The following is a 25,759-nucleotide window of genomic DNA, read 5'->3' on the forward strand; positions in this document are numbered from 1 at the left end:
CCAACAGAGGTTTTCAAGGAAAGAAACTGCCACATTTTTCTTTATGGTGTAAAAAGAAGCCTTAACGGTTCTCCAGCTACTAACAAAGTTGTACTCTGTTAAGTTACTCCATTGAGTAAGAGTGTATATAGTTCTCTCCCCTAACTCTACTTTACAAAGACTTAATTTGTCACTAAGCTAACTTCTCATAGTAGTCCCTCAATACCTCCTATGACTCCTAATATCTATCGGAAGCACTGACAGAGTTAAATGCCCTGTCTATAGAGGACAAAGTCTGTTAACCTTAATTCTTTCAGAGATGAGAAACACTTATAAATGGATTTAGTTTATAATCCAAATTTAAGCAAGAATTAAGATTATCATTGCAATGGTGAACTAATGTATTTATCTTGTAAGCAGATAACACCTTGATCTTATACTCTAAGGACTTTTTAAAAGATTTCATTATTAAATACTTAAACAGGCCAAGTTATAAAGTTCTGTAGCTGTAGTAAGGATGAATTTGGCCCTTTTGTATTTTCCACAGTTCCTAAATTCTGCTCTTCAGTTCGGTGAGCTCTATTCTCTCTTCTCTCCACCAGAAGCATAGATATATATATATATATGGGGGGAAGAGGACTAGCCAAGCCCTCGGCATAAATCAGGACAGTCTAAAGTAATTTTGGCTTGAATGTGCCTTTAGCAGGGAGTGTGCAAAATCCTTTGAGGGCTAGGCTGCAAATTTTGCCTATTCCCTGCCATTTACCACTATGGCCCCTAATTTACCTTGTGCTGTATACTAGTCTCAGGCACAGAACTACATTAAGTGATTCCTTCCAGCACGTACTGCATAGCAGAAGCCACTTAAGAAATGGCTCCTCTTTCTTTCAAGCCTCCCCTGCAGGTTCCCTGGGAAGGAGCTGGAGATGTCTGCCTCAAACTGATCCATTTCTGTGGACCTGAGACAGTCAATACAAACTAGGTGAACACTACAAACTGGAGCCTAGCTGTAAGTGGAATGTAGCCCCTCGCTCTCTGGCTCTGCTTTCCATTCTCCTGTACTGGTGGGCCACATGTAGAACTTTTATTCCATAACTATTCATGACTCAAGTGATAATGCATGTGGATATACAAGCAGCCCTTTTCCCTTCAATATTTAAGGTTAGGACTATTGATTGAGCAATGGGGAAAGACATCTGAAAATTTGGGTTAGTGTAAGATGTGAAGTAACATTTTAAAAAGTGTCACTAAAAAAAAAAATTAATACTGACTGCACTAGGTTCAACCCACTGCTGGAAAACTGTGCTTAACACTGGAATCTTGCAATGCTGTTATAGGAGGGGAAAATAAGTATAACTGCTAGGTAACACTGAGATAGGGCAACTATATTGGTTATATTCTATACCAAGCTTCATGGACTTAGGAGCTGAGTCTATTCAATTACTTATCTGTTTTGATGGGAGTTCTGTGAACATTTGATGGAATTAGAGCCCTGCAAATATCCACAGATATCTACATACAGAGATGCAGATATGGCTGTATTGTTTACCATCTTTGCAGATTGAGGCTCAGATGCAGAGCCAAATTTCTGTAGGTGTGTCGGGCTCGAGAAATAAGCAGGTCAGCGATCATCTCGTGACTCAAATGTAGAACAATAGCACTTCCTTTATCAGAAACTTTTGATACTGCCAATGGAGTAATAGAAGAGTTACCCACTAAGGAACACTTCATTTCCCTTTAGAGGTAATGGATCAAGGACAGTATAAGTTTCTTCTTGTATCAAAGAATGTTATGGCAGATTGCCAGTTTGCTTTATTTTCAAGCAAGTGTACTGATTAAAGACAACCAATACTTGCAATTTATTTATTAATATAGGCAACTGAAAAAGCTGTGAGTGAGACAAACATGCTGAAATGGAGGAACTCTACCCAGATGCTCAAAAGGTATTTAGTTGTCTAACTCATTGAAATCCAGGGTGGGCACATGCCCAAACACCTTTTGAGGATCTAGAGATCAGTGACTAAGGCCTCAGTCCTACAAGGAGCTCCATCTGGGTTCAGGAATCTGCTTGCACAAAGTCCATTACAGCATTAGGGCTAACTATATACTAAGACCCTGATCCTGAGTTCTATGCAGGCAGGCCCTTGTGGTGACCTATTGAAGTCGATGCAGAACTGGGGCTTTAAATGCCATCAGATGGCAGTACTGTTAAGCATTACTTTTAACTATTGTATATACACAACATTTTCAGACCAACTGATTTTTTCATATTGACTGTGGCCCTTTTAAAATACAAAATAAAGTTTGTTTATTAATATTCACTCACACAGCACCAGGTTTTTTACATTGTTTCCTTAAACAAGTGTTTAAAGGTAAAACATTTAAACATGAAACCAGGATAAAGCCCTTTAGAAACTGGTTAATAATTAATTAAGCCTGTGACTAATACTGTCTGTGTTACACATTATGGGCACTATGCTTCAAGTCCCTTACTCACATAATTAGCCTCATTCAGGTAAATGGGATTATTTGTGTGAGGACTACTGATGTGAGCAAGAGGCACTTAGTCACTTCAGTACAGTAAAGAGTGCTGCTCAAATATCCACTGTGCACCTGACCCTTTGAAGAGCTGACTATTTACAACTCCCAGGCACTCCCCACTTCTCAGGATTGAGTATTCTCAGTCAGCTGCTGCAACCCTTGCACAAGTAATGCCATTGACTTCAGGGGCACGGATTACATGAGTAAGGGTTGTAGGGTCAAGCCTTTTATTTTCAATTCCACTTCACACTTCAGTTTCTTAACATTTGAATTTTCAGAGCAGCTGGCCTAAACCAAAGCAGCTACAGATTTCCTTTAACTAATTTAGGCTTTGATACTGCAAGGTGCTGAGCATACTGGCCCCAATCCAGCAAAGCACTCAAGCATCTCCTTAACATGAACCTCAGTAGGATTACTTCAGCATGCGCATATTTTTAAGCACAAGTGTTTTGCTAGATCAGAACTAGCATGCTCAGCACCTGCAGAATCAAGCCCTTAATGTTCATGATTTTTTGACTTTCAAAATAGGAGTTACAAATATCTTACTTCATTAAAATCTGGAAGCATCTTAAAAGGATAAGCTATCAAAGCTGGATGGATCCATTGTATATGATTTACGAAAGAAAATGTTGAAGGCAAGACTTTATCAAGGCAGAAAAGCTGAATGAACTATTTTACCTGTGACTTTACATACTGTATCATTTAAGGATTGAAAGCAGCCTAATGCAATAATGTTTCTTCATTTTGAAATTCAGGAGTGATATTTAACCTTTTCTTTCCTCCCATGCCAATTCATTTTCTAAAAGCAGAGAATAGGAAATGTTTTCCTCATCTTGGTCTAATCTTCTGTAATTTTGGTCTGGTCCCTCTGTTCACAATCGATAAGCCAGATGGGGAAACTGTGAATGCAGAAATATTTCTGTAACAACATCTTACTCAAAAAAAAAAAAATCAAAAGCTATATAAAACAATGTGAAACCATATTCTAGCCAGTTCTCCTTTAGGACCCAGATTCAGGAAAGCACTTTTATTCCGGGCCTCATTTAATCACATGCTTAAAGTTGGTCATATGTTTAGGTGCTGTCCTGAATAGCATATGCTTAAGAGCTTTTCTTATTTGATGCCAAACACATATAGGAACTGACCCTGTTCTCATTGAACTCTGTAGGAGTTCTGCACATAAGCAAAGGTTAGGATTTTCAAAGCTACCCCCTAGTCTATTTGGACACCCAGTTTCCTTAGGAACTTTGAAATTCTATCCAAAGTCAGTATATATTTATACCGTCCAGTCTCAAAACAGTCAATCTATTTAGACCAGGACATTCAAGAACTATCATGAAATGTGGTTCTTCGTATTGTTTTAGCACCTAGAAATCCATACCAAGATTGGCGCTTCATGGTGGCATCAGCCACACACATACACACACCTTACCTCCCAATAAGCTTGGTCATCAAAGTATTTTGATGCAGGCAGTGTCTTCCATAGTTTGAAAGTTAAAATGAAACCTGTGTTTAAAAATGATACATGTGGGTGGGAGGGGCTTTTGGTAAATATATTTATTAGCCACATATCACAATATAATGCAGAGCTAAATATGAACTCAGAATCACAACCATGCCCCCACAAATCTTTCCTGTGTGGAAATCTTTCTGTAAGGGTGAATGTCAGATTAAAAATAAGACAAGTGGTATTACTTTTAACACTTTTGAACCCCTTTATGTTGCTAATGAATAGACTAAAATATATTGGCAAAATAGAATGATCTGGATTGTCCTCCAGCCTTGCTGCTGCCTCTAATATGTATAATGGGCCTAACCAAAATCTTGGGTTGGAAACCAACCCACAAACTTTGGAGATACTCAGGTCTGGATTTGAATGTGGGGTTCACGTGCATCTGTATACAGGACATACCTGGTTCACAATAATTTGATACACAATTCCAACCAATCTAGAAAGATTTCCTAATCCTGTACAAATTACTGTAAAATGTTCCCCAGATTGACATAATTTGGAGAGAAAACCATGTTTCCAGAAAAGCCAGCTCTTATTTTCTCTCTGTAGGATTACCTGGACCCTTCCCCAGCCTTCAGTCATCTTCAAACAGTGAATGCATGAGATCCAAAGCAAAGCATGTAAAAAATGTCTTAGGTCCCGATCCTGCAAACTGATTAGTCTAGGCCAACCCTACAAACACAGAGCCCCTTTGAATTTCAGGTGGCCTCCATGGGGGCAAGAGATTCTGCCTGCAGAAGTGAGGCCTTAATTATTAGAAACTAACACTTATGTATTAAAGCCAACTGAACAGCCTGCCAGATTTTCAGGATAAATTAAATGATCATTAACTTTGTATATGAAAAGCTACCCAGGCACATTAAGCAAACAAGCTTATGAGCACTGTTAACTTGAGATTTCAGATGTAAACACCCAGCTCATTAAATGATTGGATCAACACAGAATGTTTGTTTATTTTTGCTGTTTATTCTCCCCCTCCCCCACCGGCATGCCTTTCAGTGAGATGAAGTAGATACTTAAAGTCTGCTTGATTAGCCCAACCTCTTAATTACATTTGAGCAAGCACAGGAGTTACATATTAATTATAGGCTGAAACACTCATTTTAGAGAATGGTATTGGAACAGAGATTCCAGTATGCAGTTTCTTTCACTGAACTGAAGCAGGAGCAAATAGCTGTAGAAAATATTGCAACTGCCATAATCCCACCAGAGAGAGATTAGCTAAAATCTAGAACCAGATGACTAGATCCTCAACTGATGTAAAATCTACTATTGCTTTCAGGGGAGCTATACTGATTTACAGCAGCTGAAGATCTTACCCAGTGCATGGAAAACAAACAGTCTCAATATATTTTTACTGTCACTAAGGCAATATTCCACATATAAAGATGTCCATCCTATCCTCTCCTGTCTGAAACCTGGAGGCTGCTGGTAAAGCATTAGTTAAAAATAACCTTGGCAAACATAGGAATAATGCTATTGTTTTGGCCCTGCTCAACAGACCCCTTTCTGCTGCAACTGAAAGGAGCCTCATCACTCAGTATTTCCTACAGCTTTTTCTACAGTAGCAAGTCATCTACCTACATGGATATCTTTAGTGCATCAATCAAAGTCTCTAGGTGCCAAGAGATGCAATAAGCCAGTGAACACTAATGTTAGAGTGATGTAATATAATCGCATACCACCTACTCTTAAAAAGATCAGAACAAAGCTATTGCAAAGAGCTTTCCCATACTGACCTGTAATGAAGCCTGTTCCCAAACCAATAGCAGTGGTCAACATGAAAGAGCCAACTTCAATCAAGGCTAGATAACCCAGGCTGAAAATGAAAAACAAAAAAAACCTTTCACACAAAGCAAAGGACTGTCGAGAAAAATATTCCTAGAATTTTTGCCACTTATTGATTCTGAGTTACACATTAAGGTTATGTATGTGTCTGCTTAAATATATGCAATTTTTTGCTAACTGAAGAATCACATAATTCAAATTTATTTTTAATCATTAAATTATTGTACCATTTCATTTGAAAGGTTCAACACACTCTACCGGACCAAAGACAAATACAGAAGCCTAAGGCCAAATTTTGCCTGCTACATGCTTGCAAAGCCCAGCAACTTGAATAGAAGTTGAGTGTGTACATTAGAGGGCAGAATTTGACCATGTACAGCCCCAATCCTGTAATCTGATCTACCCACACAGCGTCCTAATGAAGTCAGTGGACTCTGTGAAGGAATAAAGGTCTGTCTGACTGGATCAATTGTGGATCAGACCTAAAAGAGCAACTGGGACATTTAGTCCCCCTAATGGTGCACAGTGGTCCAGCAAGTACGTTCTCCAGGACTCTGTTGTGTCTAGTTTTACCCCTGAATTGGCACTCTTTCCTCTGATGTGGGTCTACTACATTGCAGTCAGAGCCTGATCCTGAGAGGTGCTGAGCACCCACATATATGTATTACCTCTTCAAAAAAATATTTTGCCTTTTACTGCCAGTTTTAATACACAAGATTCCCTGACACATGCAGTGTCAATCAGAAGTCACCATTTGGACGGATCCACATCACCTGAACCCTCATACCTCTTCAGTGGCTTCCTGTCTTTATCATCAATTCAAAACTGCTCATGGCTCACCTTCAGATCCCAGTTCAGTCTCACTTCCACTTAATCTCTGCTCTCATTTCCGCTCCCCCAATACAGTCGACATCACCCGCTTAACAATCCAGCACTAAAATTTAATTTTTGAGGGCCTGAGCCAAAGCCCACCGAAGTCAATGACAGCCTTTCCATTGACTTTAATGGGCTTTAGGATCTGGTCCTTGATTGTTATTAAAGCAGTTAATCTACAGTGGCCATGCAGAGCTATCTGCGTACTGCATGTGTGTTCTAAAACGGAGTTCTAGCACAATACATTAACGATTAGCTGAACATGATACTTACTAACAAGGGTCAACCTACCCTGATAAATTGGCCCGCTTGATTATTATGAAGAGAATGACATTGACTATCGCTCCAAGCAATCCAGGCAACCCAAACATGTAATGGACGCCACAGGTGTCATGAATCTTGAGCACCGAGTTCAAATATGTCTGGGGAGGGAAACGTTTAATAAATACAGAGATGAACATATTTACTGAGCAGAAAAGTTCTTCAGCCACACATCACAAAATAGAATGCAGGTCTCCTCACTCTCAGTCCCAGATATTAGGCAACAGAACCCAGGAGTCCTGGCTGTAATCCCTCTACACATGCCATTTCTTTGTGTGTAAAACCTCACACAAATGTGCATGACAGGATCTGGGGTTTCAGACATTACCTGTAAACAGTGAGATCCCAGTACTGCGACCATGCTGGCAAGCAGACCCAATATCATGGCAATCCAAGGATGTGGAATAATGGGAGCTGAGAAACCAAGAGCAACCCCTCCTGCTAGTGCTGCATGGTGGATGTGGATCTGTGGATTATCATCACCAAAGTCAATTCACACTCACAATGATATGGCACCCATTGGATTAAATTCACCTTTCTGCAACACAACATCTATGCACTACTTAAGACCTATTTTGAGGGCTTAAGTGGGATCTAATTGGAGTATAACTGGCCCTGTGCATAGGGGGTGGAATTTCACCCTTGCAGCACTATAGCCAGTTAACATCTTCAATACTATTTGCTTGGGGACAAGAGATCATCATCCTGTTGAGGCGCTAGTGTTGTTTTAGCTTATTAGCCATTTTACTTTCAATGTATTGCTAAAGAGATTAACAAAAATCTAGGTCTCTCAGCAAAGCGACCTTTGCTCTCCTCTTACCATCCTGATTTTTCCATTCCTGCTGCTCAAGGATGACAGTGCAAAAGCAGCCACAGCACTCACAGCTATGGCATAGTAAGTGTTGCAGATTGCATTCCTCCTTTCCATCAGATCCACGATTAGCACAGAGTTGAAGCTTGGCCAGAACATCCACACAAAGAGAGCGCCTTGCAGACAAAGAGAAGCAGTCTTCATTAGAAAGCTCACAAACCCAGTCGGTCCATCCCATGCTGTTTCTGCTGGCAGGTTCTAAATCACACAGAGTTCATCCACTGCAATACTCACATTGTGAACCAGATCCATCATTCTGACCGCCCCCAACTATCACTACATTTGGAGCCTCCCCAGCAGTCCTGCATTGCACATCTCAACAGTAACCATGGAATAAACATGCACCCAGAAGGGTGAACTGGCTGGGAAGGGCCTGATCCTTCAAAGAGCCAAGAGCCTCCTGAGAAGAGCTGAGGGCCTTCAATGCAGGAGATGCTCATCATCTTTCATGGTCCCTAAGCATCAGCTTTGCAATACCTGTGCTCCCTGGAAACTCAGATTCAAATATCAATGGGAATGATTCCGCCTCTCATCCCTAAGAAGTATGTTTGTGCAGCATGCAATTTACTGTGCGTGGTCCTTTCAGATGAGACCTTTAAAACCAACACCCTGTCTGCTTTGCATGGGCATTAGGGCCCTGGTTTCTGAAGTACACAGTAACCACAACTACAGTGAAGTCAGTGGGAGCATTCAGCACCTCTGAACATGGAGGCCCGAAAGGGTCCAGGGCCTTTGCTGAAACAGCAGGGATTTGCACTGATGTCCTTGGCCAAAACCTCCCAAGTCCTCTCACTGTTGTACAGTATGCTGGTCACACAGCTGATGTGGTGCTGATCAAAATAAAGAATATGGCTATGCTCAGAATGCCTTTCATGTAGGGGTATCAGAACACCAGCACAAGTGATACTAGCTGGCTCCCTTTCTGACAGGTTCAGCAGAGATGCGGAGAACTACCTGAACCATGGAGCCTGAACTCCCCTCTCCCCTAGTGGTGGTTCTTCTAGGCTAGCACAGGGAAACCTGCACTTCTGTTGTCTTGCTTTGTCCGCTTGGTGGAGAAATGGGGTTTCCGTCTTGTTTTATATAAAAGACTTGAGACTTATTTTTTTGAATATCCACCACTCTAGTAAGTACATCTAGTAGAGCAATTACCATTCCTGTTAAACAGTTGGGCCATGTAAACGGTGTGGGACTCACCCCTGCAGTACCTCCTGCTGGTCTCTTCTGGGAATTAGCTGAACTTCCAGCCCAGAGCACCCTCTGCAGGCCAGTGTCCCACTGCCAGGACCCGGTGCCCCACAGTCTCAGGGTCTCCCCACCCTGGGGAATGCCCACCCCCTATCCCTACCTCGCTTCAGTCGTAGGCTACTGCAGTCACCAACTCACCCCAACGCCCTGGGGCAGACTGCAGTGTCAGCCACTCATCAGAGGCAAGGTTGGGTCTGGACCTGCTGCCTTTGCCTACCCCTGGGCTGCCCTCTGCAACCCCCAGTACCCGTTGGCCTTCTGCTAGGCCACAGCCTGGGGCTCTCCAGGCTGGAGCCTGCCCTGCTCCACTCAAGTACTCTGCTCAGGTCCCTGCATCCAGGTCCATCTCTCTCTGAAGGCAAAGAGAGACTGCCTGTGCTTCTGGCCCACTGCTCCCTTATAAGGGCCACCTGGGCCCTGACTGCACTGGCTACAACTGTGGCTGCTTTCCCCACCATCAGCCCAGCTTTTCTCTGCCCCAGCCCTCCCGCGCTGCTTTAAGCCCTTCCAGGCAGGAGCGGGTGACCACCCGGCTACAGGCCATATCCTGGAAAAATCCCATGGCCACATAGACTTTTCAGTAGAAAGTGAGGCTGGACATTGGGTCCTTTTGCTCCAATAAGCTACTCCTCCGGGAATTCTGTGCCGGTGCGCAATGCAGAATTCATGTTTCCCACAGAACTTTTTTTTCTTCCCTGTAGAATCTGTGATTTCCGCCAGCGCTCCCGCCCAGACCTGGCACGGGCAGCTGGGGCTCCTGCTGTCAGCCCCGGGCAGCTACGACTGTCAGCAGGAGCATGATTATATTGTGTTATTTAGATAAAATATGCTGAATTTTGCAGAACTTTAAAATATCGTGGGCAGAATATTTCAATTTTGGTGCAGAATTCCCCCAGGAGTAAATAACAGGCCCCAATCACCAGCAAATAGGGCTCTTACCCTCTGTGGGCCAGCCACCAGAGGACAACATAAACTCTCTCTCATACACAGGCAGATCCGAATCCATCCAGTAGAGGGCAGCAGGTGCACTCACTAGTTTATATATTGAACATGTGAGGGCACAGCTTTGCTCCCAGGAGTTCTGTATCTATGCTGGACTATTTAGGGATATAGGCTGTATTAAAGATAAGCTATGATTTATCCTCTCTTCCCCCACCTCTACTGCAGAGAGGACTCTGAGGCAGACTCGATAATTAATGCTCTACTGTGTGCTTGAATTAGAGTTAATTCCACAAGCTATTCACCTCACAGCAACATTTCAAGTGCTCTCACTAAAATCAATAACTAAAACACGCAGGTTTCCAGGGTGCGGTATGTCCCTACAAAAACACGCTGGTTAGTCTCTGCTTCTAGCAACACTGACAGCCATCACCTTTGCATGAGCTTGGATCTCCAAGGCTCTTTAAAGTCCCTAGGTGCTTTTCTTGCTCACTTTACGCCCTCCTGCCTGTTGAACGACTGAAAGGACGATCCCATGGCACGCACAGAGGATTTCAGGCACAGTGACCTTGATATGCTTTAAAAAACTAACAGGCTTCTCACAAAGCGATACTATCTGGGCAGATCATGTTCCAAGCTGCTTCCTTTCCATAAGCGCAGTATAATTTCCATTTGGCATATCCTTTGGGAAACTGACATAAGCTGCACTTATCACTGAGTTCACCCCTACTGAGACCTCCTGGTCTATTCTAGTCTGTATAGTTAGGACATGTTTCTTTCATTTTCTTTAGCAGGGCTGTCAGTTGCAGGATGGCTTTTTGCCCTTAATCTTGAGCCCTGGAACCTTCCCCTTGTACAAGTGGCAAGGCAGATGATGGTTGCAGTTTGTTACAGTCTGTGCTTTGAGTATATCCCTAAAAACACATTTGGGATGCCGTCAATCACCCACTGGTAACTAACATTTGCAGTCAAGTGGATGCGTTATTTTATCTCACATCCCAGTACTCTATTTCTCAGAGACGACAGGTGCTGGGGCACTTATAATCCGCTACAGCCTGCATGCAAAAGACTGGCAAGATTATCTCTGAAGTGAAGTCAGCAGAGACTAGGCAACAGTATCACCCTTATGCCCATGAAATAACTAGAGTCTCGCTCAAGGTTGCTGTTGGATATTCTGTGTCCAAAAGATCCCAAGTTCCTCCGTCCCAATTATTTATCCCTTCTCCTATTTCCTCCCTCTCTCCTCCCATTTGTATCTTTCCCCCTTCGCACTTTTCTGTTCTCCAGGCAACAGTAAATAATGTAAATATTTAGAGCAGTGGTTCCCAAACTTTAACAACTCGCGAACCTCTTCCACTAAACTGTCAGGTCTCGTGAACCCCCTCCTAAAAATGAATATTTCCAGGCAGTTTCTCCTTTACCTGAGGATAAAGTATAAAAGCAGTGATCTTGGACGTATAACATTTGTTTCTATGACAAGCTTATTACACACTATTATTTATCATTACAGTGTTTTATTACATTATGAAAATGGCAACACGCGTCCAAGATCTCACTTTTGTCGCTTGTATTACTTTGATTAAGCCTGTTATTAGACAAGGCTCCTAGGTTTCATCAAGGAGTATCAGATGTGAAACAGCATGAAGGGATTTAAGAAGCCAACTCAAAGAGTTCCTCCTACACAGCATTCAGGTCTTGAGCGCTCCAGGCAAACAACACATGTTACACAAAGCTTAAACTTGTTCTTCATAATAATTTAAAAAACAATACTAGCAGCCTATTTAATTTTAAAAACAGCAAAAAAAAAAATCCACCTCCCTTTCCATTTCTTATAAGGCATCTTGAAGTTTAAATCTCCTCAGTGTGATAGATATGCTTTCTTTGATCTGCTTAGCTCTTGGAAGTCCCCGGGGCTCTGGGCTGCTGGCCCTGTGGTGCCTGGGGTCCCTAGGGACAGCTCTGTCTGCCATTAGAGAATTCCACCCCCCCGAGAATCCCCTGTAACATTTTGTGAACCCCCAGGGGTTCATGAACCCCCCTTTGGAAACCACTGGTTTAGAGGGATCTTACGCCTTCAAGGCTGCCCCCTCCATTCTCCCCATGCCGCCCTAGGTGGCCATACTCATATCATTTACCTATGGAACTCACAACTGCAGGAGATTGGTTAATATTTCTACAGTGCTTTGAAAACAAAGTGCTGTATTATTACACAAGCAAATCACATGTGTGTGACATTCACCCTTGTGCAGCCCACAACCTACAACATTTATGTCCCACTTAAGTTTCACATAAGTTTTCAAAATAGAGCTTAAGTGGTGGACAGTTCTTATGGAGGGTTGAATTTCATTCATATACGAATAAGAATCATATCTGCAGATACACTGTCAAGGATAAAGATTATCAGTCTTCATGCTTCAGGGTATAAATTAACCCCAGCTGGGGCTCAGGAAGAAACAAACATCCTTTTCCAGCACAGCGCAATGTTGCACAATTGGAGGTTTTACATCTTCCTTAGACGGATCTAGCACAGATCACTGTCAGACAAGACACAGGACTAGAGGACCCACTGGTATTTCCCACTATGCCAATTCATAGTCTATGGCAGGAGTGGGGCTGGAAAGAAGGATCCAGATTGTGAATCCCTTATTCCCACTGGCAACGCAGTTACTTGCAAGAGTAATCCCAGGAACTGCAATGAGGCTCTACTTATGAGTTGTAAGTATACATAATCCGGCCCTGAATTTCTAGGGGGACCCAGGCACTGGGTAGCCTTGGACACATTATGAAATCGCTTGTTTGGTCGTTCATTTGTGAGCATCTGCACTACCTCGGAGTTGCTTTCAGGAATTATTCATGAAGACATAATTACTTAGATAGCGAGCACTTGGGGGTAGCAATCTGGCACTAAAATTATAATGAAGATTTAACAGTGTCTTGATGAGTTAGATTAAAATACCAATTGCTTTGAATTATATAGTGGAGCAAGAGCTCTGGGGACTCAGCAAGAGGAGCATTTAATTTTTCTTTTTTACATTGGGTGAAGGCTGCCAGGTTTCATTAGACATGTGCCAATGAGCTCTGGTCAGGTTCCAGCAAATATCCAGAATCAGCCCCTCTCACTGACAGCAGATCTTGGGATGCCAAAAGTAGCGAGCACAATAACCAGTGCCATCTAATGGGATCAGAGGAGACATCTGGCATAGCTCATTCACTCCATTCGGGCAGAACATAAAGGCCTCGGGCGCTCACATGTCACAGTGATAGGTTAGATAAGTATTCACTTGATTTTAGCCACAGAAATCAATGCCTCTATTTCAATGTCATTTCTTTTAAATGTTAAATTAAATTTAGTGCTGGCACAAGGTGACAAATTGACAGACCTGGGAACTTACATTCTCTGTGGAGACAAGGGCACAGCACAGATCATGGCAGGACCAGCTTTGTAAAACAAATCAAAACAATATAGAAACAAAATCATTTCTTTAAAAAAAAGACAAAAAAAAAAAAAGACACCTATCCTTACCCTGAGCATTTTGCGTGTGTGATGTATCTTTCCCCCCACCCTTTATCTGCTTCTTCTCTTTTGATTCTTGTCTTTGTAAGTGTTTATACAGTACCTAGGACAATGCGGCCTTGATCCTGCTTGGGGCCTCTGGGCCCTGTGGCAATATAAATATTAATAATGACACTGCCCCAGCCAATACGATTAAATCAGTGCAAAACAGCCACTTGTAGTGGTGAGAGAACAGTTTACCCGCCTTGGCCTTTCTGCTGCATCTGCCAAGAAGGCACCTGCTCGGTGCCACTGCAGTGGTGGTTTATGTGATGGGGCCCATCAGCCTAAGAACAGAGCTGAGACTCACCAACTCATTACCATCCAATGGTAACAACTTTTGGTCACTGGGCCGTATTTGAACCTTCAACTTTGCAGTAAAAGGTTCTATTCCCCATTCCCAATCCCCAAAGTCATTCATCCCCCTGGCCACCACAGACTGAGACATTCAAGTAAATGTCTTACCCAGCATTGAAAACAAATCAGATATCGGATTAGACTTTTCCTTTTCAACCTTTTCACTCAGTGAAGAATGGTACAGCCACCAGGAGACTGCCAAGCCAAAGTAGGTCCCAAATATGGGAACATGCATCAAGCTTGTGTGTTCCTCAACCTGCAGGCAACAAAGATATTCCATTCCTGGGTATCAAGATATCACTGGGTCCCCTTGATGTGTACAGAGACTTGTAGCTCAGTTACTTATATAGTGTCCTTCATAGGAACTCTCTCATATTTAGTGTTCATGAGCACTCAGTGCACAGTGCTTTTTGCAGCTCAGAAAAAGACATGGTCCCTGCTCCAAGGAACCTGCAGTCTAATTCAGACAAATGAAATACACTGGTATCAGTTCTAGTGCAAGGAGACGTGTAGATACCCTCAGGCTGGAAAAATGCTTCCCAGAAGACAGTTAGAAGGAAGAAGGGCTTGGTGGATTGGGTGTGGAAGGCTGCTCCAAGCATGGCAGGCAACATGAATGAGGGAGCAAAGGGGACAATTCATTATTATGATTACTATTATTTATTTGATGGGCGAAGGGAACAAAGGCTTCCTCCCGGCCTTCATGAAAAGATATGGAACCAAAGGGAGGGCTAGGCAGGAACCTGCAGCGGGAGTAAGAAGCGCCACGTGGAACTTGGGGCAGAGCCTTGAAGGTGAGGACAAGGAGCATTAACTTAATGCAAAAGGAAAGAAGCCACTGAAGAGACTGGAAGAAGCTGTGATCAGAGCAGCAGGAAAGAAAGCAGGAGCGCGTTGGCTGGGACAGAGAGGAGAAGAAGTGAGGCGCAGAAGGCCAGAGAGAAGGTGCTGTAAACAGAGTGAGACAAGTAGAATCCCCAGCCACGTAGCCCTTCCACATGCAAAACTCTCTTTCATTTCAATGGCAGCTACATGCATGCAATAAACTGCAGGATCAGACCCAGAGCGAACCAGCTTAGATCTGATTATCAGACCAGCAAAGGGGAATGTTTCCAAAGGAAAACAAAGATTTGTTTAAACCCTCCAAAGCCTTTTCCCGTGCATATGATAACGTGGTTACCTACCTTCAGGAATTTTACATTGATCCATCTGCTCGTAACGAAAGCTGCCACCTCCACCATCGCCATCCAAATCAACTGAATAGGGTTAGCCTTGCCCAGAAGAGCTCCAGCTGAGATTAAAACAGCAGTTACACTTATACTGGCCTTTAATATGCTTTAAAAAAAGGAGAAAGTTAATTGTGAAATGAACTGAAACAAACAAACAAAAAAAAGAAAGAGTTATTAGTAGTCAGCACTGTTCCAGACATTCATTATGGAATTTTCATGCTTGTGAGGTAGATCCCCATTTTACAGCGGGGTAAACCAAGACACAGAGATTTAAGGGCAGCATTTTCAAAAGTGGCCTCTCATTTCGGGTGCCAACATGAGATACTTTGGGCCCAATTTTCAAAAGTATTAAGCACACACAACTCTGACTGAAGTCAACAGAAGTCGCAGGTGTTCAGCACTACTAACCACCAACCCCAAGGTGCCTCAAGCTGAACTGAGACACCTTAAATCAGAAGTCACTTTTGGAAAATGTGGCCTTAATGGCTCGTTGAAAGCCACAGAGGGAGCGAATGTCAGAGCTAGGATTGGAGCTCTGGAATTTCTGGCTCCTCATCCTGTGCCCCAACCACTAGATCACACCGGTCTCTCTGCACAAGGCATTCTGAAGTTCCTTCAGTCCTCACACAGAATGATTTCTTTCCTCTCAAAAGGCTGTCCACCACTTTGTCCTCCTTGCAGTTTCTATCACGGAAACAAGGGATGTGAATGACTCAGACACATTGTAATTTATAGATGTGTTCTGGGCTGTTCTTGACCTTTACAATATTCCGGAATTTCAATTAGCTGCTTCTCCTGCCTCTTGCCATGAGAAAGAACGTGCTGAAAATCCTAAAAATTGTCCCTGCAAAGGTAGAGATTGTGTCTTACTTCTGATAGGAAAATCATCTACAAGCATATTGCTCTGTAGTTGCAGACAATTTTCTTGTGTGTATAGCATGCACAGCTGGGGCAGGAGATGATTTTTATTTAAGGAAACTGAGTGCTTCTGAAAGATACTGGCCTGAGAGCTGCGCAGACCAGACTGTATCAATCCAGTTGCTTTCACATCACCCTGCCAATGCGTCTTAACCCTGACCAGAAGAGGTCACCTATGGGGGTTAAGGGGCGTTCAGTCTCTGTTGCATTGGTCTCTTTGCTGGGTCTGCCATTAAAGTTGTCATTTGCGAGGATGATTTTTGTGAATGTGGACTCCTCTCAAACTACCAGTCTCATTTCACATGGGGGACCCCAAAATGACCGTCACATGATGATAACTTCAGTCACTACAGACCTAGGCCAGAGCTGTACCAGCAGTAGAGCTGGGTGGGAAAAGGTTTTCTCATCCTGCAAATATTTTCAAGAGTTCAAAACAATGTCCTGTCTCAAACTGGGGCAAGGTCAAAATCTCAAGATATTCATGAACTGAAAACCCCCTTCTCTCTCCCCCGCCCCATTTCAGGCCAATCAAAACATTTCGTTGTGATCACTTTGAAACATTTTGTTTCCATTTGAACCTTTTCTTCTTTTTTTCAGTCGAATTAACTTGAATTTCTAAATGAAAAAAGTCATTTAAGTCCCAAAAAATGGGAAATTTTAAATTTTGATGATTTAGGAAAAATATTCCCCAACATTTTTTAAGTCAGAAAATCCATCCAATTTAGCCCTGTTTTGCAAACAGCTTTGTTTTTGACAAATCTGCATTTTTCACCAAAAAAAACTTCCAAAAAATTGTTGAAAAATTCCCCACTTCAGGATTCCTTATCTTGTGAACCAATCCCCTGAGCAATCAGCATGAGTTTTGTGATGACACCTTTTAGCTAACTTTTTGCAAGATCTTCCAGCAGGTCATAGCCCGCAAAATCCCACTTTAGTTAGCGCCTGTCAGAAACTCTTGCTGTACTGCCACACAGTAGTTATTTCTACATATCTAATGACGGGGCAGTAATTAATTCAGGAAAGCCAAAAATCAAGACAAAGGCACTGAGTAAATGAGAACAGTTAGGAAAGGTCTCAGCAGTTTGTTGTGCTTCACATTTTTAGATACACATAACAAAATCATCAGGGCCGTGAAGAATATAACAAGAAATGAATATATGACAAGAACACTTAAAGGCATTTAAAAAGCAGAATGGAGGTGGTGATTTACCTCTGATGTCCTAACAACACTCAATGAATTTGGCTGCAGCAGCAGAAGGAAAATATTTATGCTTGCTCTTCTGCAGCACATTCCATCCTAAGACCTCTAAGCATTTTACAAACATTCATGAATTAAGCCTCCCAACTGAGTTGGGTATAGATGGGGAAACTGAGGCACAGAGGGGGGTTAAATGATTTGCTCGGGATCACACAGAATGGTTGGGGCAGAAATGGGGATGAACCACAAATCTCCTGACTCCCAGTTGGGTGACTCAGGCACAAAACCATTCATTTCCTATCTAGGAAAGAGGGAAGGAGGAAGAGAGGGAGATCCCTGTAGTTCCATAGTTATACTACCCAATCAGTACCAATTAGTATCTGACATTTTGCTTGTATCCTGGCCGTGTTGTGATTGCCAGTGGAGTATTCTTACACTTAAGAGTAGATGAGATGTTGGGACTGTAAATGCCTTTGCCATATACCAGGGGTGGCCAGTCTGAGAAGGAGCCAGAATTTTCCAATTTACATTGCCAAAGAGCCACAGTAATACGTCAGCTGCCCCCCATCAGCCCCCAACCCCGCTCCCAGCACCTCCCACCCACCAGCAGTTCTGCTGATCAGCCCCTCCCCGCAGCTCCTGATCTGCTGTTTCGTGGCATGCAAGAGGGCGGGAGAAGCGAGGGCACTGCAAGCTCAGGGGAGGGCATGGGAAGGGGTGGAGTGGGGGCAGGGCCTGTGGCAGAGCCAAGGATTGAGCAGCGAGCACCCCCCTGCCCATTGGAAAGTTGGCCGGAGCCACAGGTTGGCCATCCCTGCCATATATTATATGTGTAAACAGCAGTAGCATTCCATAATTCAATCAATGCTCAATAACTAGCTAATGGATGCAGGATTTTGTTTTGTTTTGTTTGGGGGAGCGGGAGGAAAAGGGAGAGGATATCCATTAAGAAAAAGAGCAGAGGTCATGAATTCTATGACCATTAACAACATATGCAGCTACAAGTTAAAACCATGATACACAGTTAGCAAATGCCACGTCTCATGATATAAACTGAGCTCCTCAAGGAACCGAGAGGAATATTTCCCTTGAATGTACAGTGTGCAGTATGATGGTATTGGCCACTGCTAGAGGTAAGACAATGGCATATATGGACAAGCTGTGTGATTACTTATGAGTAGGACAGGAAGTAGGATAGCAAGCCAGCTGGACCAGTGGATTTGATGCAATCACTCTATGCCTCAGTTCCCCATCCATAAAATGGGGATAAGGCCACACCTCTCTACCTCACGGGGTGTTGTGAGGGTAAAGACTCTGAGGCACTCAGATACTATGGTAATGGGACCATAGAAGGAAGGTAACTAGATCAACAGATGGCAAAATGCAGTTAAAATTACAAAGCCAACCATGAAATAACAAAAAGCCCTGCCAGTGTGACGGTGCTGCTGGGTAAATATACCAAAAAAACCCAGGAAAAATTACCTTAGCCACAGCACTCAGATGCTACATTAAGAGTAAATGATCCATTCTAGGATGTATGATTTACCTGTGCAGGCTGATTTTCATTTTTCCTGCTGAGGAACTAAACAAAAATCCTTCCACGAGCACAGCCCACTGAACTCCAAGTGCGGCAATTAGCAGGTTGAATCCAGTGCTGCTAAATCCATATCTTTTCAAGAAGGCCAGGAGGAAGCCAAATCCCAAAATCACCAGGACGTTGACATCTTGAAATGCTGCATGGCAGAGGAACCGAGAAATCTGTCAAGTTTTCAATGCAGACCAGACTCCACGTTAACACCACAGCAGTGATCAATAAACCTGCTGACAATAACTGTCTCAGAGTTATCCTCATACATTCTGGTGGAAAAGGAGGGTGGTGCAAGACCATGTATTTCAAGAGCACTATTTATCAGGGGGCAAAACCTTTTATATTAATCCATACTGCCCCCGACCCTTTGTGAGGGAGGTCTTATTATCCTAATTTTCCAGATGAGGAGGTGAGGCACAAGAAGATCAGAAGAGCTGGGAACAGAGGATGAGTGGTAGTACAGTCTAAATCAGGGGCAGGCAACCTGTGGCACGCAAGCTGGTTTTCAGTTGCACTCACTCACATGCCCGGGTCCTGCCCGCCAATCTGGGGTCTCTGCATTTTAATTTAATTTTAAATGAAGCTTCTTAAGCATTTAAAAACCTTATTTACTTTACATACAACAATTGTTTAGTTATATTTTATAGACATAGAAAGAGACCTTCTAAAAACGTTAAAACGAATTACTGACATGCAAAGTATTAAATTAGAGTGAATAAATGAAGACTCGGCACACCAACCCTTGGACTAAACAATGAGGCACTGGACTGGGACTCGGGAGTTCTGGGTTTTACTGACTGTCTTTGACCTGCTGTGTGACGTTAGGCTTCCACTTCCCCACTCTGTGCCTCACCAGTCTGGACGGCGCGGCATCGATGTCCGCGGCTCTCCGTGTCGATTCCGGAACTCCGTTCGGATTGATGGAGTTCCGGAATCGATGTAAGCGCGCTCGGGGATCGATACACCGCGTCCAGACTAGACGCGATATATCGATCCCCGAGCAATCGATTTTAATCCGCCGATGCTGCGGGTTAGTCTGGACGAGGGCTAAGTGTTACAAAAATGTGAAGATGTTTATAAGTACAATGAAAGACAGAGGCAGTACTATGGTGATGAGAGCACTGGTAATTGCTTTCAAATTATCCCTTGCAGTCAGTCAGTAAAAACAAAGGACCACATCCTGTTCTCCGTTACACAAAACCAAATCAGCAGGATTGGCACAGAAGTAACTGAGAACCAATTTGGAATGAGATCTGTAGAGAGTCTTGTCTTGTTTCATTTGGAAAACACTGACACCTTCCTTTTCAAAGTGGGCCACGAGCCCTATTTTCACCATTCCAGCAGGAGTGCTGTATTTGAGATAATATTCAGCTAAGCAGTACTTCTCTCTACTGCAACTCTGTCTGCTAAGAAATGTTTCTTTGGAACAGAGTCCCCTTATCAAGGCATAGGCAGTGTGTCTGCTCCTTGTTGATTTTAAACCCCACCTTACACATACACACTCCAACTACATACACCCAGCCCCCTTCGTCTTCCCTGAAACATCTCAAGCCTGTTTTTTGATGTACAAATTCAGAGTGCCTACTAAAAGGGGCCAAACATGTTATGCCATAGAGTTTGTAATATTACGGTGAAAGGTCCTCACAAAAAGATTCGTTAGCCTCTAAGGTGCCCCAAGGACTTCTCATTGTTTTTGCTGATACAGACTGACACGGCTACCACTCTGAAACAAAAAGATTTGAAACCCTTGATTCTGCAGACACTTACACAAATGAGTAGTTTCATCAAAGCCAGGGGGGACTGCTCCGAATGCATCAAATTACTCAGACACATCAATGTTTGCTGCATCAGGCCTTAGATTGCTCTTTCTGTGCCATAATTTTACAGCATCCAAAAACATTCTTGGCACTTCACCAGAAAGACATGGTGCCTACTCTAAAGAACTTACAATGTTGTTTTAGATGGGACACAGTGAATGAGAAAAGCAAACATGGAGGGGAAAAAGGACTAGGGTTACAACAGTGTTGTAACTGTGTTGGCCCCAGGATATTAGGGAGACAAGGTGGGTGAGGTAATATCTTATTGGACCAACTTCTGTTGAGGAAAGGGACAAGCTTTCGAATGATAGAGAGGTTGTCTTCAGGCCTGGGAAAGGTACTCAGAGCGTCACAGCTAGCAGCTGTAAGATCACATGGCATGGGCATCTTCTGGGCAGTGAATTGAAAGTGTTTGGTTTTTTAACGAATAATTATTATTGACTCGCTTATTGTGAACACCAGGGAAGAACTGAGTCATAAGGACTGTGAATGAGCAGAAGGTGGTAGTTTGGTGAAGTGCGTGGGCCATGTGTAGGATGGCTAGAGAAGAGAATGAACACTGAGGCTGGAACCACTGGAGAAGTGGAAGGAGATCTACTGTGTATAAATCTCTGTATCCCTAGGCCTGGTAGCCCCAGCGTATGTGCTAATAGGTATATTCTTATGTCGATGTGCAGGTTTCTACACTTCATAAAAAGGACTAAAGCAAATGTATGCGGGGGGGGATGCAAGTTTCTGGCTTTTGAGTAACTCACATACAAAATATTAAATGAACCCAACTCAGTGCATCACCATGGGCAAGTCACATCCCCTTTCTGCATTTCGGTTTTCCCTATCTACCTTACAAGGAAGTCATGAGGATTAACGGGTTAATATTTGTACAGCACTTTAGACAGGTTACACGCTATATATATCTTCAATACATGTAGAAAACACACATTTCTCAGATGCAGGATTGTATACAAAAGATTCAATGCTTACAACACAGAAGCAAAGTTGAGTACCATAAGACAATCCCCAGCGTATTATTAAATAAGAAAACGGGCTACTTTTGCCTGCCAGAACACATGTGATAACAAATATAAGGCCTAATACAGAGACCATTATTTAATAGTTTCACCCAGTAAGGGGCAGAAACCAAGACCCAGCTCAGAACAGCACAAGATCCTTGGGGAAGGTTGGATCCAGGTTCTGAACTTCACTGCTCAGACTCACCACTAATTTTAATCCATTCCTACTAGCTGTCACACTATGTAGTCACAGAATATCAGGGTTGGAAAGGATCTCAGCAGGTCATCTAGTCCAACCCCCTGCTCAAAGCAGGACCAATCCCCAACTAAATCATCCCAGCCAGAGCTTTGCCAAGCCTGACCTTAAAAACCTCTTAGGAAGGAGATTCCACCACCTCCTTAGGTAACCCTTAAGTCTGTCCTTATGCCTGATTTTTGTTGCTCTGCACATTGCGTATTCATTTGTCCCAGGCTTTCATCCATCTAGATTTTTTATTATTACTTTGTATGATCCTAGTTCCAAGATCCCCAGTCTTGGACCTGAACCCATTGTGCTAGGTATTGTACTAACACAGAACAGGATGGTCTTTTCCCCACAAAGAGCTTACAATGTACATATAAGATGAGAGACAGCAGGTGGATACAGACCAGCAAGGGAGCACAAAGACACAATTTAGTAGTATTTGACACCCACTCTTGCCTAGTGTAAATGACTGCAGAAGGTGCAAGCCACCAGAACATTTAAAGGGAAGTAGCCATACTGTATTTGTCAGATGTACAGCACTGTTCAAAACAAGCTCAAACGCACCCAGATAAAAGCACACCCTGAACCCTACCTTTAACAACAGGCTTGCAAACTTACCAGGATAGATGTCAAGGTCTTTCGGTGTACTTCCACTTTCATTTGAAAAGCAAAACCAAAATATGAGGATAAAGGCAGTTTCCAAAGAGAGTATGAGCCCTGGCAGACCACATCGGAGACTGGGAGGGTAGTCAGAACCCATTGTACGTTAGCTCGAGTGTTAAAAACACACACAGGAATATTTTTCTTCTATAAGAACGTTCCACCAACCTCAAACCAAAAGAAGGTGGGGGGTGAGGAGGGAATAAAAACTTCAATTCGATAAGAAAGCCCAAGAGGCGTTAGCAAGGAATAGCTCCTTATCTAAGGCAGGTCAGGAGTGTAAGCCCGCAGCGACGAACAGCAGTTGAGTCAAGTAGATCTGTGACGTGCAAGAGAATGTATATTTAAATGGTAAAATTCTAGCGTGGCAGAGCCCTCTTCACCAGCTACAGGTGGGCCTTATCGGTTAGCTGGGCTATAATTAAAGACAAGCATGAACTGGAACGTGGGAGTTTTGCCATTGATTTCAATGGAGCCAGGATGTCACCTTGAATCTGAACCCCTCCCCATATTGAGGAAGGATATATTCTGAGCCAGGGGCCTAATTTGTGAGCCAGTCAGGGTTGCTTTGTGCTAATATTCCAGCAACCAGCCTCCTTAAAAACTGGTGGATTTAACCAGCGTACGGGAATCTCTGGTGGTGTAGAGCTACCATAGCGCCTTTTATGCCATCCCCCTCTCCTGGCCTGTACAGAATGTGGCTGTCGAAATGGGGATATGGCTGGAGCATCTTTAAACCCTGGTGATCCCCAGCAGCTGGGAGCCTTTGGCAGAACTAGCATCATTTAGAGCAGTCATGTGCCTATGTAATCTATACCAGGAGCTGGGCCAGCCCCAAACTACCACTGACACCCTCCCACAGCTGTGGCCTAGGGCTCCTTGGGTGCAGCTGAGAATCTGATTTCAGATCTAGATCAAAACCGCAGATTCAAACATTACGGATCTTTTGAAATTCAGATTCAGTCTGGATCCTGCTCTAGATGCGAATTGGCTTAAATGTGACTGAAGGCAGGAGGGCTTAATGCCTTGGACGATTGGGCCTGTTGTAGTCATAGAAAAGAGGTCTTGGATTCCCAGCTCCCTTTCTGTCCCTAGAGGAAGAGAGTGGTCTTTAAAGGCATATTGGCAGGGCCATGTAGGGGCAGCTTCCCTGATGTTTTTTATGAAGTACTCTCTCTGGGGACAGATACAAGAAGGACATCAGGGCTCGACTGCTAAATTCCCACATACAAAGCTTTAAATGAAACCTTACAAAAATTAGGCCATTAAAAAAAACAGTGAGGAAAGAGATGAAATGCACCCTCCATTCACAGGAGATATAAAATCCTATCCTGGGGAAAAGGCGGTCTAATACAGTGGTTCTCAGCCTTTTGTTATGATTATTTTATTACCATTGTGCCTAGGAGCCCATCATGGACCAGGATCTCACTGGGCGAGGCACAGAACACAAAGAGGGTTGCTGCTCCCAAATGCTTACAACTCAAGTAATATTTTTCATATTGCAACTGCTTTTCCACAGTGGGACCACCTCAAAGCCCCTGCATTCCCATCTAGCTGGGACTCCCTTCACTTTTAGCAATATATCAAGGAAAAGGGGCCCCCAGGTGGAGAACACCAGGGTTAGCAGACAGCATTTTATGCAATCTGGGGCATTCCAAAAGCAACATACTGTTGCTGCTCTAGCTCCACCCACTGCAGTTTGGCTCAGATAAGCAGAATGATGAAGATTGCCAGACTCCAGATGTCGAGATCTGTTCAGCCTTTGCTCCCAAAACACCACTCCTGATTGATGTGTTTACCAGCTGGCTGAAAGGCAGGACATTTCACTACCAGCTGGCTAACTGTAAAATAAACGCTTATGCTTTGTGATCTGATTCCGTCCAGGGACTTGCTTACTGCCTTCCCTAGACCAACAAGCCACTGTTAGTATTGGCAAGAGAAATACTTTAGAAATGAGGGTCATTATTGCCTATTTTAGAAATAAAATTTCTAAAGCTCTCGATGGACTTTAATATATTCCTTTTTACAAAGAAGCACTGTACCTTGCTTGATTGAAGACCGTTTGGGTATGATGGATGGACAAATCGACTAGTCTGGAATCAGAACATGCTTTTCACATCTTTCAGTAACCTGCACCTTATTATGCACAACTAGTCCAAGAGCAAATCGTAATAATGCACCGTGAAATAATGACTTCCAAGGGTGTGAGTCCACTGACTGTCATTCATCCTAAATGATCCCACCATTGGTTTACACAGTTTAAGAATCTAGTGTCACACAGACGAAAATCAGTTTTCCCACCTCTAAAATGCAGCCACCTCTAGGAAGAAACGCGGCAACTGTTGAACAGAGCACAGCAATGTTTCACAAGAGCTTAGGGGGAAGCGAAGAACAATACTAGTAGTCAATGGTGCTACAGGGAATGTAAGGAGACTTAACATGATAATTATCCAAGTTGAAGTTTGGCTGAGCTAACAGCCCTTATGCTGGGGGTTGGATGAAACCATGTTGAAGCTGGTGGACAGCAACAATTAATTAAGCTCCCATATGGAATAGTTGAAACAATAGGAGCCACTACCCAAAACACAGATGACCTGCAAAACCAGTGAGGAATGTGAATTATCTGAGTGGAAGTTTTTCACTGGTGACTAGATATTGTTTGCTGGAGAGGTTTGAGAGTGAGAGTGGCGGAGGCAGCTGAAACACCACAGAAGGCAGCAGCGAAGCACTTGTAGCATGACCCTGAGATAAAGCTAAGAGAGAGCTTTGAGGTCAAGTGCTTGCTGAAAAGAGGCTTGGAACTGTGAGCAAAGAAATGGTCCCCTGTTGGAGTCTTACTCGGACCAGGAAAATAGGACTTAGTGTACACTCTTTACAAATAATCGGGAGTGCATCAAAAAAATACTAACTCCGTCATCAATTTCTTCTCCCAACAGAAACCACCTGCAAGACCCCTAATATTGGCCAAGTGTTCAGGTCAAACAGGGGAGCAACATTATGTACTGAGTACCATCAACGCGCTCAGTGCTGTAGAATGAGGTGGATGAGATGGACCCTGCCTCAAGGATTTTACAATCAAAGTTAAGCAGACAATACCTCTTAGCCACATAAT

At 43.3% G+C, this 25,759-nt stretch overlaps 1 protein-coding gene across 4 annotated transcripts; it reads right to left on the reverse strand.

The window, feature by feature from the left end:
* Nucleotides 1-1,828: 1,828 nt before the first annotated feature.
* Nucleotides 1,829-22,931, reverse strand: LOC127039084 (RH-like protein). 4 transcript variants are annotated; one of them, XM_050932236.1, is made up of 10 exons: nt 22,606-22,931; nt 18,875-19,061; nt 15,168-15,318; nt 14,092-14,239; nt 7,836-8,002; nt 7,344-7,481; nt 6,986-7,116; nt 5,773-5,852; nt 3,953-4,026; nt 1,829-3,419 (listed from the first exon to the last, which is right to left on the reverse strand). In XM_050932236.1, exons 1-10 carry the CDS (start codon nt 22,745-22,747, stop codon nt 3,393-3,395), a joined length of 1,245 nt encoding a protein of 414 aa, XP_050788193.1. In that variant the 5' UTR covers nt 22,748-22,931; the 3' UTR covers nt 1,829-3,392. The 4 variants fall into 4 exon arrangements, with proteins under 4 accessions (XP_050788193.1, XP_050788195.1, XP_050788196.1 ...); XM_050932238.1 differs by having other exon boundaries at nt 18,875-19,086; nt 22,606-22,749; XM_050932239.1 differs by lacking the exon at nt 7,344-7,481.
* Nucleotides 22,932-25,759: the final 2,828 nt, after the last annotated feature.

Source organism: Gopherus flavomarginatus, chromosome 22, assembly GCF_025201925.1.
Source record: "Gopherus flavomarginatus isolate rGopFla2 chromosome 22, rGopFla2.mat.asm, whole genome shotgun sequence".
NCBI classification, from domain to species: domain Eukaryota; kingdom Metazoa; phylum Chordata; order Testudines; family Testudinidae; genus Gopherus; species Gopherus flavomarginatus.